This window comes from Haplochromis burtoni, unplaced genomic scaffold (genome assembly GCF_018398535.1).
Source record: "Haplochromis burtoni strain Fernald_Lab_line unplaced genomic scaffold, NCSU_Asbu1 Contig_313, whole genome shotgun sequence".
Classification (NCBI taxonomy): Eukaryota; Metazoa; Chordata; class Actinopteri; order Cichliformes; family Cichlidae; genus Haplochromis; species Haplochromis burtoni.
This window is the reverse complement of record NW_024582674.1, coordinates 457,291-472,894: the sequence shown is the minus strand read 5'-3', so window position 1 is coordinate 472,894 and position 15,604 is coordinate 457,291. Positions and strand designations below refer to the sequence as shown.

The following is a 15,604-nucleotide window of genomic DNA, read 5'->3' as shown; positions in this document are numbered from 1 at the left end:
GCTCCCCTCTGGGCGACGCCTCCGCTGCATTTCCTGCAGGACTGAGAGGAGGAGGAGCGCCACCTTTGTCCCCAAAGCAGCTCTGCTTTTTAACTCCAGCCGATAAGAACATTTCCCCCACCAGAAACAGAAACTACACTCTTCTTATACTACCAACACTTTACTCACTTACAGTTATTTATTCACCTTTCAGTCACTTTAATTTTAAAACTGTGTATATTCTGTGTATTTATTATCTCACTCTTATTGCCTGTTTGTGCCCTGTCCTTATCTTTAACATCATGCTGCTCTGTTGTATCTTAATTGCCGCTTGGGGATAAATAAAGTCTTTCTGATTCTGAATCTGAACGCAGGAAAGAGGCATGTTGTATAAAGTGCTTTAACTGCTCAGAGCAGAAAATCACAGTATGAGAACCAGTTAGCAGTTAGCATTTTCAGGCTGCTTTTCTTTTGACCTTTAAAGGTTTGTAAGGAGAGTCAGGCTGCTGCGATGTGTCCAGGCTGAGTAAACGCTCTCTAACAGTCTCTCTGTTGCAGGATCTTGTTGAGTTTTGATGGATTTGATTTTCCAGGTTGTAAATGAAGGTTTGGCTCTCAGGTTACAGGAGTGTGTGAGCCACACCATCTGCAGAACAAGTGTAAACCCGACGGCTGCTGGATGCAGCGTGCTGGGCAGGGCTGCCATCCTGCTCAGACCTGTTTCTGAATATTGATATTCAGAGCAGATTAAACCTGAGCTCCATCTGCTCCTGACACACTTGAGACAGACCGCCTGCCTCAGACACCCAGAACTCCAGAACACGACAGAGTTTGTCAAAGGAAGCTTTGAAAAAGCTGATGAAACTGAATTGAGATGATTTCTTGGCTGGTTCTCCGTGGCAGCAGAGCCGGCGGGTCGGTGTGTCCCAGCACGGCAGCTCCGGGCAGCGGCGGGAGCTCCTGTTTATCCAGAGAGAGAGCCGCCCTGCAGCAGCTGAACAGGAGGCTGGCTTCATACCTGCAGCAGGTAGGATGGAGGCAGCATGCTTCATTGATCCAACTGAGATTAATGAGCAACAGTTAAAAGGATCTGAAAGACTTGGAGGACAAAAAAACATCCGATTTCTTTATAGACGTTTGCACTGCTTAAAGATTGATCTATAAAGTTCTGTGGCAGGAGGACAAATGGTCCTCTCACGGCTGATTAATTATTGATTTGAAATTTTAAGACCACAATAAATCAAAATTAAATGGAATAATCATGAACCAAAGATTGTGTTTCATGATGTCACGTTTAAAACTAAGATCTGAAAAATAATGTTTCCCAGAGCTGTTTGAATGTACGCAGAGAACACGGTGATTCACTCATGATTCACTCGTACAACAGAATGACAGAGAATGTTTGTTTGTTTGTTTGTTTGTTTGTGCAGGTCAAGCATCTCGAGGCAGCCAATCAGAGGCTGGAGCATCAGATCGAGGAGGAGCTGGACAGAAAGTGTCCCCGAGAGTTGAGGTGGCTGGACGGACACCTGAGGACCGCCTCCCTGCTGCAGGGCCAGGTAGACTGTAAATAAAGGATGGGCATGGTCTTGCATTGTCACAGTTCAGCATCTTTGTTGTCCATTTCTTTCCGTCCTTCACTTTTTCTTTCTTACATGCTCTGTCCTTCCTTTCTTATCAACTTGGATTTCCTGTGATTAAAACCAGAGATAAATCTGAAGGACTCTGAGGTGTTCTGCTGTTAACAGATGTGATATGTCAGAGGAGTCATAAAGTAAAGGAAAGAACATGTGCAGACAGCGAAGCTGGAAACAAACCTGATGTCAAATGTATTCTTGTTGCAGCTTGTCGCAGCTTTAGAGTCTCTGCAGTTCTGAGATAATTTAATGATGAAGTCCTCAGTCGAGCCCAGAGATCAAAACATTTACCAGTTCTGTTCCAAGTCAAAGCCAAACAATCTGATCCAGGCATCAACCTGCAGGCTGGAAAATGAAGCCAAACACTGGAACTACCAAAGCCTGCAGTTCCTCTAATGTCCACTAGAGGCTCCAGAAGTGAGTCAGTGCCAGAGGGCTCCCAGTAAAGGATGATCTGATATCCTCGTGTTGGTGTTGTTCCCAGATCATCATGAAAATGTTGTTCCAGGTTCAACATTGCAAGTGACCAATCACATTGCTTGTGCGTTATTCTTTTGCGCACCAAGCCATTCGTGTCATTTATGAAATTCCAATGTTGCAAGGACAATATCAATTCTGCTTACCGTTTATTAAAGGGTTAGGGTCAGGGTCCGTTGATCGGCGGACAGAGGCGGTTTCTCGCAGCTTAAGTACAGTTTTTTGTTTTACGGCGGTTTTTCCCGAAGTCGCAAAAGTATGACGTCACAACATTCTGATTGGTCACTTGCAATGTTGATCCTGGAGCAACATTTAGTATGATGATCTGGGAACAACACCAACACGACGATATCAGATCGTGCCCCAGTTAATCAGTTTTAACCTTACAATCAAAGGTTAAACAAGTTTCTCAGGTGGTGTCAGGATGCTGTACCTGTGTTTAATGGTCAGACGGGTTTGGATGAGTCCAAAATGTGACAGACTAAAAACCTGAACTTTGGCATGTCCTGTAAAAACCAGAGAAGTCATTAAGGAAATCAACCATTTATTTGTGATTCTCCGCCCAGACGTTTGCACCACCTCCCACCACAGAATAAAGCTTCTCTCTCTCTCTCTGTCTCTCACAGATCAGTGAATGTCTCTCGGCCCAGGCTCAGGCAAAGCTTCAGTTACTCGAAGCAGAACTCACCGTCTTCAACCTCAAAGAAAGGTAGAGCCACAACAGCGATGTAGTCATACCTGCTTCATGGGTCTCTAATGCACGTCAGTGTATGAGTGCAGAGGCCTGTATGGGATAAAAACCATCACAGAGTCTGCAGAATGAGCTCAGTTTAAAATGCAGGTTTTCATCCCAACACGTTTATGTAACTGTCACACTTCTGTAATTTAACGTGACAACTACAAAATCACGCGACTCCTCCATCATTCAAACCAGTCAAAGCTTCGCTTCATCACCGTGCTGTAGCTGCTAGCTGCTAGCTGTCTGCTAGCTTAATCTGTAGTTCTGATAACTTAACGCTCCACCCTGTCGTCCAAGGATGATCACACCTACACGCAACAACATGGCTGTGGCCAAATATAGCTGAACAACTAAACAGATAAATGAAGACATGTCCCATGATCCTTTGCTGTGTGTGCAGGTGCCAAAAGGTGCGTGAGCAGTGTACTCAGCTGGAGGCGGAGCTTAGTGACCTCGGGCTGCTGGGGGAGGTCCTGAAAGTTCACAGTCTGCCTGAGCTTCAGAATCTGCTGAATGAGCAAAAGCAAGAGAAAGCGGATCTGCAGACTCAACACCAGCAGGTAAAACAATCTCACCTGGATGCTTAAAAAAACCTACACCCCTTTTCCTGCCTACCTGTGTAGGATATGCAGGTTCTCCTGGCCCAGATATCAGTGATGTGCTGAGATGCACATCACTGAGTCTTCAGACCTGATCCAACAGGTGGACCACCTGAGACAGACGAGTGTTGGACACCTGGACAAGAACAAGAGCAAACCCAGGTGCAAGACTCAGGTAGGCACACGCACACCTGCACACCTGTATTTTAACATAAAGGAAACATTAATAAGGATAATAATGCAAAAGCATTTTAACAGGTGTTTTGTGTTCAGCTGTCCATGCAGAGCATTTCACAGGTGACCTTTGACCCTTCATTGGGGTCAGACGCTGACAGAGCCGAGCTAGAAGCAATGAGGAGAGAAGTGTGCTGTCTGACAGCAGAACTGACGCGACTTCAGGCTGCGGTAAGATCAAACCACACACCAGCACTCCGATGTTCCGACCAGGAACCTGTAGGCCCACCTATGAGTTCCTCTGGTTCCTTCAGCCACATGTCATTTAGTTTTTTCCAGTCTTCTAGATTGGGTTGATGCTTTAGTTTAGCAAGATAATCTTCACAATAACACGTGTTTTATGAACTCCTCCCCCCAAAGAGCCAATCAACAGCTGAAGCCAAAAGCTGGTCAGACCAGAAACAACTCCAGAGTTTTCTCAAAGTCAGGACTAAAAGACAAAACCAAAACCATCAGAGTCAAGATAAAAAACAGGATTAGAATGAGTCTTCCTGTCTGTCCAGGTCTTGGTGTTGGAGTCCTCTGGTCGGGAGCAGAAGGAGTCATTACTCCAGCAGCTGGTGGTCCTACAGGAGTCAGCAGATGGTTTGTGCAGAGACCTGGACTCGGTGCTCCAGGCTGCAGCACAGCAGGCTGCAGACCAGCAGTCACTGCTGGACGTCAAGAACCAACTGGGGTCCGAGATACAGGACTACAAGCAGCTGCTGGACAGCGCGGACCGTCAGGGGTATGAGATGATGATAGAGGAATAGATAAATACGTCCCCTTTCAGTTATTAAAATTTAGTTTTTTGCTCTTGCCTTTGTCTTGTTTTATCTTTTTAGAGTTTCACATGTCGACTTTAACTCCAAGCCAGATGTCAGATCTTCCTGTCTTGAGACCAGAAAACCCACATTCAGGAGCAACAAGACGGTGAACAGAACCGTCGGTGTTCATGGCGGCCGCGTTCACACTCTTGAACAAACACCAATAGTTTCACCGAAAACAGCGACTGCAGCCCAGTCAGATTTTGTCCACAACAAACATCCAAATAACTCACCTAGAACACTGACCAAGCCTCTGATGGAGACCATCCAAAACTCTGAAAACCAGAGAACAGTAGTGCTTTATAAAAAAGTGTGCAAGTCCATCATATCTACAGAGACAGGCAACAGACAGAGGAGCCCTGTGGAAGTTCTTACTAAAGATCGTGATGTTGGGGCTCAAACTAGCCGAGACGTGCGAGCTTTGGTCAAGACCTTTACTTCCAAACAAGCTGGTTCACTCTCTACTGACACAGGGACAGACATGGAAACTAACAAAAACACTCCTTCTGCAGGACCAGACGTAATTCAAAAAACACATTTTGTAATGTATGAGACCTCGTTTCATCTCTGCAAACCAGTTGCTGTTGAGGTAAAAGTGAGAGAAGCTTTCATCTTTACTCAGATGGATCCAATTGAAGCCTCCTTCCAAACAAAGGAAAAAGATCCAACAAAGATCATCATCAGGGAGGCTGAGACTCCACCAGAAGCTGTCAGGGACATGGATGAAAATGTCAGTACAGTGCACAAGCCAGGATCTCCTCCAGTGTTTAGATCAAGTAAGGCTCAGGTAGCCCTTATGAAAGAAACCGATACAGGAACAAATGGAAGGTCTGAAACAGTAGACACAGAAGATGTTCTAATCCTTGATCAGAGTTTGGGATTGTCCAAAACTGAACTGAAGAAACTCATAGAAGACAAACCTGCAGTGCATGACAATGAACATTTTTTGTCTAGTATCTCAGAAATTAATAACAAGCTTCACAGTAAAACTACAAGTGCTGAGAACGTAAAGGAAGAAGTAGACAAAGTAGAAGAACTCCACGACTGCAAGGAAGTGAAGATGAACCATCTTAAATCAGAAAATGAGCTGATAAATCTGCAAAGTCAGGAGATATATTTCAGTACTACAAACTCAGAAATGTCTTTAAGCCTAACTGATTCTGGTGTGGCTTTAAGTTCCTCCAGCCCTGAAGAGCATCAGAGTCCAAGAGAAGAGGAATCAATGAGTCCAACAAAGCCAGATGCATGCTTGAATCCAGAAAAGTGTTCAGTGAAGAGTTCCACTGAGCCAGAACCGGATCTCACACCAAACGATCCACACATATGTTTAAACCCAACTGAGGATATGACTGAGGTGGATGATGGGCTTGTAGACAGAAAGGAAGAAGCAGAAGATACTTTGATTGTCCTGAGTTTAGATAAAAGTTTAATAAATATGTCCAACAACAAACTTGTGAAGGATGCAGATTCATGGACCAGTGTCGGCATTTCTTCTCCAGAAAGCAAGGAAAACCAAAAGTGTTATATCCAACATACAGATAGTTTAAAGGCAGAAGTGGATGAAATGAAAACAGTCAACAATGCCAGCGAGGTAAAGCTGGATCCAGTCGAGTCTAAGAAGGAGACAGGTGATCTTTCAGGTGAAGAGGCGTCAAGTTTAACAGATTCTGGTGTCGGTTTGAGCTGTTCCTCTTACGAAGAGCTACAAAGTCCAAAAGAAGTCCATTTGTCAGTTGGTGAAACAAATTCACCCAGCTGCTTGAGCCCAAAAATATGTGTGAGTCCAGATGAGACCGAGGTCATGCTAAACCTTACAGATCAGGTGTTTTGCCCAGTAGATGTGGAAGACCACATTGCAAGTCCTGATCTACTTCCGAGTCCAAATGACCCAGAAAATTACCTCAGCCCAAATGACTCAGACGTATGTCTCAGTCCAGATAGTGATGTAAAAGAAGAGGCAGGAAGTCTGAATCTAACTGAGGCAAATGCACGTGTTCACCCAGGAGAGAAATTCATTCTGTCAACAAAAGAGGACGGACAGTCGGTATCGTTTAGTGGAGATGGGTCATTGCCAGAAGACAGAGATACGAAAGTCATAACGTCAGAGGGAAACCGGGGTGTGCTTTTTAGGCCATTTAAAGGTTATGAAGGAAGGGGAATTAAGCTGAATGGCACAAAGATAAGTTCTAGACCAACCAGTCAGAGAAGCAGCCTTCAGGTGAGCAGCAGTCATGGAGGCTCGGTGTTTGGAGATGGACGAAGTATCATAGCAGACAGAGAGGAACAGCTTGGTTTTGGAGGCCTTTATCGCAGAAGAGATGCAAGAAGGTCCAGAGGCAAAGATGTAAGTGGTCCTGCAGATGAAGATAAGATAGGAGGTGTGACTATGAATAGAGGTATGAGGGGGCAGAGAAACAGTGACTGGCAAGCGAAGAACCAAACAGGTAATGCCGAAGAAGCAAGCTTTGGAAATACCCTTTCCAACAGAGGAATGGCCTTTAGCAAGCCAGGAGGTTTTAGCAACAGTGGAGATGCACAAGTGGGTACAGCAGCGGTAAAGGGAAGATTCAGTGGAGACTTGATGGCTTATGGTGGCTGCTTGGGACATATGAGTGTCAGCTTACCTAACTCAGGGAGAAAGGAACATCTTCCAGAAGACGGGAGATTTGGAAGTAGGGGGTGGATGGTTTATGGTGACAGTCTTATACGCCAGAACAGCTTAGACGCTGGGACTAGCTTACCCAATGAAAGGGGTGGAGAAAACTCATCCATGAACGGAAATCTTGCGACAAGTCCACCAGAAGCAGGGAGATTTGGGAGGAGAGGGAGTGCAGAGTGGATATTTTACGAAGGCAGTCTTGGACGTAAGAACAGCTGGGCTGGCAGCGATAGCTCGCTGAGTGCTGAGAGCAAAGAACGCCTTTCACCTGCCACAAACTCGGCCACAACCCCACCAGGAGCTGGGATATTTAGCTGTGGGGAGTTGAAGGTTTACGGTTGGCATGCTGGATGCATGAGCAGCGATAGCAAAGACTGTCGCTCAGCAGCCACGCACATAGCAACAAGCCCACCAGGAACACCAGGAGCAGGGAGGTTCAGCAGTGGGGCGTGGACAGTGTATTGTGGGAGTCCTGGTCGTGTGAGCAGAGCTGATAGTGCTGACAGGGTCAGCAGCAGCCAGATGGTCAGTCCTCCCAGCAGCTACGTCAGCAGTGGGCGTAGACTCAACAGTGCTGGAAGTGGTGGCAGGCTGAGCTCGGCCAGTGTCGTGAGGCGCAGCAGCAGCGTGGGGAGATTCACCGGCACGGGCAGCGGCGGATGGAAACCTGTTTACAGCTCAGCGAGTGGGCACAGCGTGGGGAGTGCAGGGTGGGGCGGGGGAGAGAGGACAACCAACAGGCAAAGAGCTCCGAGCCCTGGGAGGAGGATCGGGGGCAGTGGGGGGTGGCTAAGCAGTTCAAAGGCTGCTGGGAACCGGATAACCGGCGCAGGAAGCGGATCCAAAGTCGCTGGTAGCAGTGATAGACTCAGCAGTCATGCTGGAGGGAGGATCAGCAGTTCAGGGAGGACCAATAACACCGGGGGCAGGGTCATCAGCAGCAGCGATCGGCCAATCAGGAGCACGGGAAGCCAAGCCGGAAGCAGCAAGGAGAAGATCAGCGTCTGCAAGATGGCGGCACTAATGATCTCAGCTGCAGGGAGGGAGAGAAGTCAGGAGAGACAACGACAAGCTCAGAGAGCCCGACAACCACGACAACAACAAGAACAACAACAGCAACCATGACAACAACAACAAGAACAACAACAAAAGGCTGCAGGTGAGATCAAAGTCGCAAAGACAACAATACAAACACATCTGAGGAGTTCATGTCCAGCATGAAGAGAAAGTAATGCAGGCGACACGAGCAATGACCTGATCTGAAATAAGAACATCGTTGTGGGGTCTTTACTTTTCAGTATGAAGCAGCGTCAGGTGACTGCTGTTGTGATTCGGTGGCTTATAAATAAAGCTGAATTGAACTGACGCATGCACACGTTAACTTTCTCGGATTACTGAGGCTGTTTTCAAACATGCTGAAAAAAGAAATCCAGGTGCTCGAACTCGGAGTAAATGTTATTCCCAACAGGCTTAAAACACACAAAGCCTGAGCTCATGGAAATCTGTGCTTTTGAGTCTAAATGCCTGGATCGACGCTTCTGACGTCTGCATTAATTTCTGTGAAACTAAAGAACAGTTGATAGGTACAGCAGGGAGAAAACACGGAGCATCTAACCTGTGTCGTATGAAGAGGCAAAGCTGTTTGTTCCTTTGTTTTGTTTACATACAGACCGTTTATTTATACGTTCAGATGTTTTCAAACGTACGCGCTGTGATGAAGCGTCACTCTGTTTAACAGCAGTAAGAATGGCCTCTCTTGCCTTGCAGCTCCCTCGCCTCTCATCCAGCGCTCGCTGACCACAGGTGTCACGGTCATGACCTCTGACCCTGAGGGCATTGATGACATCATGCAAGTCTGAGTAGGGTGATATTTTCTGATTCTTTTTCTACATTAAATAGTGATTTTTTTCTCATAAGGACATTAAAGACTGACAGGAAGGACATGCAGCAAAGGGCCGCAGGTCGGATTCAAACCCGGGCCGGCCGCACTCAACCGTGCAGCATATGGCTGTCTGATCATCCCACTGAGCTGAACCAGTGCCCATAGATACTGAATTTAATGGAGCCATGACCACACAGCAGTTTTTATCTCTATGTGTTGAATATTTTCAGCCTGACAGGTACATAGGCAGCAGACATCCTCGCCAAATCTTTTGGCTGACAAACACTTTTAAGCTCTGAAGCTGTTTCATTCACACTGAAAGTGTCACAGTCCAAAGACGAAATCAGTGTTTTGTTTCCAAATCTCAGAGAGTTAAAATATGATGATGCTGGAAGAATGACGTGTAGAACATGATGCTGTTACGCAACAGTACATGGAGGACATGTACCGCAGTCACGTATTTAAAATACAAAACATGAGTAACTGTATTCAGTTACAGTTACAGTTGAAAAAGGTGGTAATCAGAATACAGTTACTTTGTTGAAATAAGTGGATTACACGGCGGTCTTTTCCTGTTTCATATGTTCGGCTCTGCTCTATTTTTGGTAATTCCACGCCGGTGGAAACCCAAACAAACACACATTAAGAGGCTCTGATGTCTCAGTCTCACGGCCCAGGTCACCTGTACTTGCATCCTGGTGTTGGTGTGGAGAGTAACCTTCAGTAATAGTAATAGATCACACAGCAATAGGACATTCATGTAGTTGTAAAAAGCATGATAATATATTAAGTAATCCAAAGTATTCAGAATACGTTACAAAATACATTTTGGGGCATGTAATCTGTAATCTGTAGTGGGATACATTTTAACAGTAACCTTCCCAACACTGTTAACAAATACATGTTAAAAAGAAGACATATGTTTCACATTTAGAGGACAAACCACAGGTTTGGGCTTTAAATGGTTAAGAGTCTCATCAGCTGGTGTCATTTCCTTAGTTAATAATAACTTAGATTTGTATGACATCGTACAAGAAAACCACCTTTTAACGTTTGTCTTCTTTATGCGGTGAAACAAAGCAGATTCTTCAGGTGTTGCAGTGACATCAGGAGGCAAAGGTGCTTCATCAGCTTCTCCTAAAAGTTCATGTTGAGCAACATACGACAGTAAGCACCAGGAGCAGATTAACGTTGCAGTCTTATCCTCGCTGGGGATTGTTTTTAAATGTCGAGTCCAATAACAGCTTGTTCAGGTTCTGTTTTCCATCTTTATCAGCATCCTTCTGTGTTAACCAGAGAAATCTAGTTTGTACACTTTGACCTGGAAAATAAAGCTGAATATTAATCTGTGCCCCGTTTCCTCTTTAAGAACATGAAAGCGATAAAGTCATGAACCACCCAAAGTGTCTGATGAGAACGTTTTAACTCAGGTTGTGAAACAGACTCAAACAGACTCACTGCTGCTGGCTTTGTAAAGTAGTTTAGTTCTGTAGCTCTTAGTGAAACACGCAGGAAGAGCACAGTGGGCTTTCCTTCATCAGCAGCCTGAACGCAGGGAAAACCTCTGAAATCTGAGGTCAATGAATACACGGCCTCCACCTATGACTGCTGCACATTCAGTCTAACCACCAGAGGGCAGCAGAGACAAAGTGACCTTCCTCCATACTCTCTCCTCATCTTCTTACTCAGTGGTGCATCAGGAGTCTTTCTCCGTGAATCATATTGAAATGATAAGTATGTTTGTAAAAATCAGGCATCATTTTATCAGCTCTAGTTTTTGAGTATTTTCAGTGTATTCATACATTGTTAGGTTCATGTTCAGCTGCTCATTAAAGCAAATTTCAGCTGGACGCGGTGAAGATGACCTGCTGACACAGGTAAATATGGAGCTCACTGCACACCTGTGACTATAATTATTTTTATACTTTCCCAAAGCTGAAGTTCTACAAACAAGACGGGACTGAATTATAGGTCTCCTGCTTAAATTATATTCAAGCTCACAGTTTGCATCATTGGGGGATGACTGAGACTGACAGGTGGATCTGCTAGCTGTCTGATAGGTATCAATACACCCCAAAACCACAGGCTGTCACATCCCTGAGCAAAGATCGAAACATCACCATATTACCAGCCGTCTAAACACAACGGATTATCACACAAATTTACTACACTCCTCAGAGACAACAATACCTATGAAGCCTGAACACAAGACCCCACAAGCAAGAACAGAAAGAAAGTTATCAGTTTACTACAGCAACTTGAAAAGGATTAGAGCTGAGGATAGAGTTGTGGCCAAAGGTTTTGAGAAAGACACAAATATTGGTTTTCACAAAGTTTGCTGCTTCAGTTTTTAGAATAGCATATTGCATATACTCGAGAACGTAATGAAGAGTGATCAGATGAATTGCAAAAGGAGCTGCTGGCATCATTTCAATAATCTTCTCATTAACTCAGGTGAGAATGTTGATGAAGAAGATGAAAGATGATTCAGCTGTGGGATCGCCACTCCTGCGGTTTGCACAGGAATGGCAGCAAAGACTTTTGGAAGATGGCCTGGTGTCAAGAAAGTCAGCAATGAAGCCACTTCTCTCTAACCCCCCCAGAGCGTTCTCACTCCCGAGGCGTAACATGTCGACGTTTTGTCACGTCCCGCGGCGTTCCTGAGGAACGCGAAAGGAGACCTTCGGCGTTCTTATGGTACGCGGCGGGTTATGGCTGGAATCCAGTGCAATGACGCTCCCGCGATAGTAGACGTTCCAGCCCTGTATTCCAGACCTAAACCTAACCTTATCCCTAGCCCTGACCATAACCTTATTCCTGACCTTAACCAGGACTTTAATGATGTTAAATAGCGTGTTTCTAAGCGATTTGAAGAAAAAGAGCGAACATGTGTAGATTCAGTCCAGACGGTTCTCATATTTCCTCTTTTTCCGAGGTCGTCATTTAGGAACGTGGTGGGTAGCCGAAAGCGTAATATGGTGACGATTTGTCACCTAGCGTAAAATGTTACTCTTTGGGAGTGAGAACGGGTTGACCCCCCCCCTCCAAACAGACTGATTTTAAAGGTAAAGTCATCTTCTCTGATGAAGCCCTTTCCAGTTGTTTGAAGCATCTGGAAAAAGCATTGTCCGGAGAAAAAGAGGCGAGCGCTACCATCAGTCCTGTCTCATGCCAACAGTAAAGAGTCCTGAGACCATTCATCTGTGGGGCTGCTTCTCATCCAAGGGAATGGGCTCACTCACAATTTTGGCAAAAATCACAGATGTGAATGAAAAATGGTACCAAAAATTCATCCAACTTCTTCCAATGATCCAAGAACAGTTTGGTAAAGAACAACGCCTTTTCCAGGATGATGGAGCACCGTGCCATAAGGCCAACATAATAATGAAGTGACTCAGGAAAGAAAACATTGAAATTTTGGGTCTATGACCAGGAAACTCCCCAGGCCTTAATCCAAATAAGAACTTGTGGTCAACCCTCAAAAGGCAGGTGGACAAACCCCCCCACTAATTCTGACAAACTCCAAGCATCGATTATGAAAGAATGGGTTACCATCAGTCAATTTGGCCCAGAAGTTGATTGACAGCATGCCAGGGCCAATTGCAGGGGCCTTGAAAAAGAAGGGCCAACACTACTAATACTGACTGTGATGTAATTGTCAATAAAATCCTTTGAAACTTATGAAGCGCTTGTAATTACCATATTTTTTGGACGATAAGGCGCACCGGATTATAAGGCGCATTAAGCGAAACAAAGCAGTCAGATAAGTCAAACTTTACTCATTCTTCGTGCTTCCTCCACTTCTGTAACATTGATTCATTAATGCTGTATTCTATCACAGCGGCACATGACCTGAGGGACCTGCTGGGGATGGAAGGATGTAAAAGATCACTGATGTATGTTGGCGCTTGTCCATGCAGAGCCCTAAATGTCAAAATCATAATCTTAAACTGCACTTTGAATTATATGTGGAGCCAGTGCAGCTGGATCAGCAGAGGTGTGGCATGGGAGGACTTGGAAGACTTGGTCAAAAAAAAAAAAACCTCACAAAAACAGATTTACTTAATCATTTTATTCCTAACCCTTCAACTCTCTAGCTGCCCCAGAACCACTTATCAAGGTCATTGAATTCCTTGTATTCTTTGTGCTTATCCAAATCCATTTTTAATTGGCCCGCAAGTAATTTTATAAATAGAATAGAATAAGGCCGCACTTCAACTTTTGCTTGAGTGTATTGCACTTCTTAGTTTTAACACCAGGGGGAGCTGCTGTTGATCAAGGCAGTTGCTTCACCAAAAAGGACAATCACAGAAGAAATTTACCCCAAGTTACTAAACATGGCAGAACCAAAGAAGCCAAAGGTAGAAAGTGAGTGCAGAAAATTTCAGACACGGTGGGAGAGTGAAGATTTCTTCAAAGATTAAAGGGGAAGTGTGTCTGTTTGATCTGCACCGAAACTGTGGCAGTTATGAAAGAGTATAATGTACAACGTCATTATGAAACCAAACATCAGGCCTATGCATCCTACACTGGTGCTGAGCGAGAGCAGAAATTAAAGCAAAGGGTAGCTCTCCTGCAGGAAAAGGCTCCGATAGCGAGCTATGAGGTCGCCCAACTCATCGCGAGACATGGCGAGCCTTTTTCAGATGGACACCTCATCAAACACGGCCTCGTGTCCGAAAAAGTGCAGGACTTCAACAACGTCAGCGTGTCCAGAAATCCAGTCGTGCGCCGCATTGAAGACTCGTCAGCCAACATTAAACTGCAACTGTCTGATAAAGCTGTGCTTTTGATTTTTACTCCATCGCATGTGATGAGAGCACCGACGCCACAGACGCCGCACAGCTGCTAATTTTTTTGCGGGGAGTGGATGAGAGCACGAGCGCTTTAAAAATATATTCCACAGTACCCGTGTGTTAATAAACATGCATGTGCAGGTACACATGCTTCAAATATCAATAATGCGCATCGATTCTGTCACTACCCTGCTTTTGCACCACTTTCTTATCTGCGTTTTTCTTGTTAACACACAGAGTACATTGAGACGTTCGCCAACAGAAGCATGTGGAATGTTTTTGCTGCCAGAGCTGCAGGTTTGTTTGACAGATCTCCATCAGAGATTTCAACCCCTCCCTCCTCTGAGCACAACTTAATTGCAGCTGTGGAGGTTTGATGGGCGTCGAACGTACGTGTCGCAGCAGCTCGGCAGTGATGACAGGTGGGTGTGTAGTGACGGGAACAGTTCCCCAGTAAACTGGGGAAACTGAAGGAAACTGGTCGGTCCTGTCAGCAGCCTGCAGGTACGGCAGCAGCACAAGGCCTCGTCTTAATCCTGTCACAGCAACACACAAAACCATGAATAAAAACCTTTACATCCCCTCATGAGCAGCAGGATTACACAGATTTTTACAAATTTTCACCTTTAAAATAAAAGATTTTAAAGTAGAACCATTGCAACCAGTCGCAGTGACCAAATGTGAGTATTTGGACTGTGGTGTCCACTTACTGTTACCCATATGGCATGCATGTTTACCCCTGTGTGAGTGAGTTATGACTACATTTCAGTGCTCAGGGTAAACAAATGCTTTAGGTAAAATATTTGTTTTGATAAATTATCTTTCATAACCCTGGAAGCACGGATGCCTGACAAGTTAAACAGCATCGAGTGAGGTTTAAGCTCAACTTCACAAAACCTGGAGCAGCTCACAGGTTGCTGAAATGTGTGAGGAGAACTTTCCTTCTCTTTGTTTCTCTGTGGCACAAACAGGGACAGCAGGGTGGATGATGCTGGGAGATCCTCTGTGCTTTAGCCGGACGAGCTGAAAATGACAGATACAGCTCCTGTCTGTGTGTGTCTGTTTTGTATTTTTTATATTTTCTGTCAGAATAAAAACTGATGTCAGGACGAAGACAAACAGATGAAGACAAATGAATCCAGCACAGTTCTCATGGAGTGCAGGTCACTGTAACACAACACCTGGTGCTGGGAGAGGGCGTGTGCTGCTGCAGGTACAGACCTGCAGGTGGAGTTATGGCAGGTATTTCCCAGAGGCCTGTTGGAACAGAGCCTTTTTACCGCACTGCGCCTGCCTCTAATCTCAGCCTCCATCTCCTCCGACTCCTGTCGGCGTCTTTTGTTTCTTTTGATCTTCACTTTTCTCTCCCAGGCAGTCGGTTAGTTCTTCTGTTAACAAGCTCGTTGCCATGTCAACGACACACCTGACTACCCGAATCAAGCCAAATGTTAAACTGAGATCTTACATGAGCAGAGTAGGATCAGTAAAGAAAACAGAAGCTTAGCAGGTTATTAAGATGACAAACGTTCACTTTAACGCGACAACAGAAGCTGACTAAGTGATTTAAATCTCTCACCTACAAATCGCCATCGCACGCTGCAGCTTTAACGTTTCCTGTTACTGCAAGCACAGCGTGACCTGATTTTATGCCTTCAGCTTCACTCCAGCAGACACTCAATTCTGACAGAAACTGAATGGAGTTTGGTTAAAAGTTGAAAGTCTTCTTTGTTTGACTAATAGGAAACTAGTTAGTTGGAGTTTTAGCTGAAAGTGTCCTGTTACTGTTTGTACGGCAG

General features: G+C 45.1%; 1 protein-coding gene across 2 annotated transcripts; it reads left to right on the top strand.

The window, feature by feature from the left end:
- The first annotated feature begins 683 nt into the window (after window positions 1-683).
- LOC102304362 lies at window positions 684-11,601 on the top strand. Of its 2 annotated transcripts, XM_042228241.1 has the most exons (9): window positions 684-1,006; window positions 1,410-1,538; window positions 2,720-2,802; window positions 3,233-3,392; window positions 3,535-3,606; window positions 3,705-3,836; window positions 4,169-4,392; window positions 4,490-8,289; window positions 8,898-11,601. In XM_042228241.1, exons 1-8 carry the CDS (start codon window positions 854-856, stop codon window positions 8,253-8,255), a joined length of 4,719 nt encoding a protein of 1,572 aa, XP_042084175.1. In that variant the 5' UTR covers window positions 684-853; the 3' UTR covers window positions 8,256-8,289; window positions 8,898-11,601. The 2 variants fall into 2 exon arrangements, with proteins under 2 accessions (XP_042084175.1, XP_014185214.1); XM_014329728.2 differs by having other exon boundaries at window positions 4,490-11,601.
- Window positions 11,602-15,604: the final 4,003 nt, after the last annotated feature.

Bases quoted from the DNA above. Each gene is read 5' to 3' on its own strand.
- LOC102304362 (XM_042228241.1), top strand. From the start codon at position 854: ATGATTTCTTGGCTGGTTCTCCGTGGCAGCAGAGCCGGCGGGTCGGTG. The intron at 3,837-4,168 runs GTAAGATCAAAC...CTGTCTGTCCAG, and splicing joins TGACGCGACTTCAGGCTGCG to GTCTTGGTGTTGGAGTCCTC. The intron at 4,393-4,489 runs GTATGAGATGAT...TTATCTTTTTAG, and splicing joins GACAGCGCGGACCGTCAGGG to AGTTTCACATGTCGACTTTA.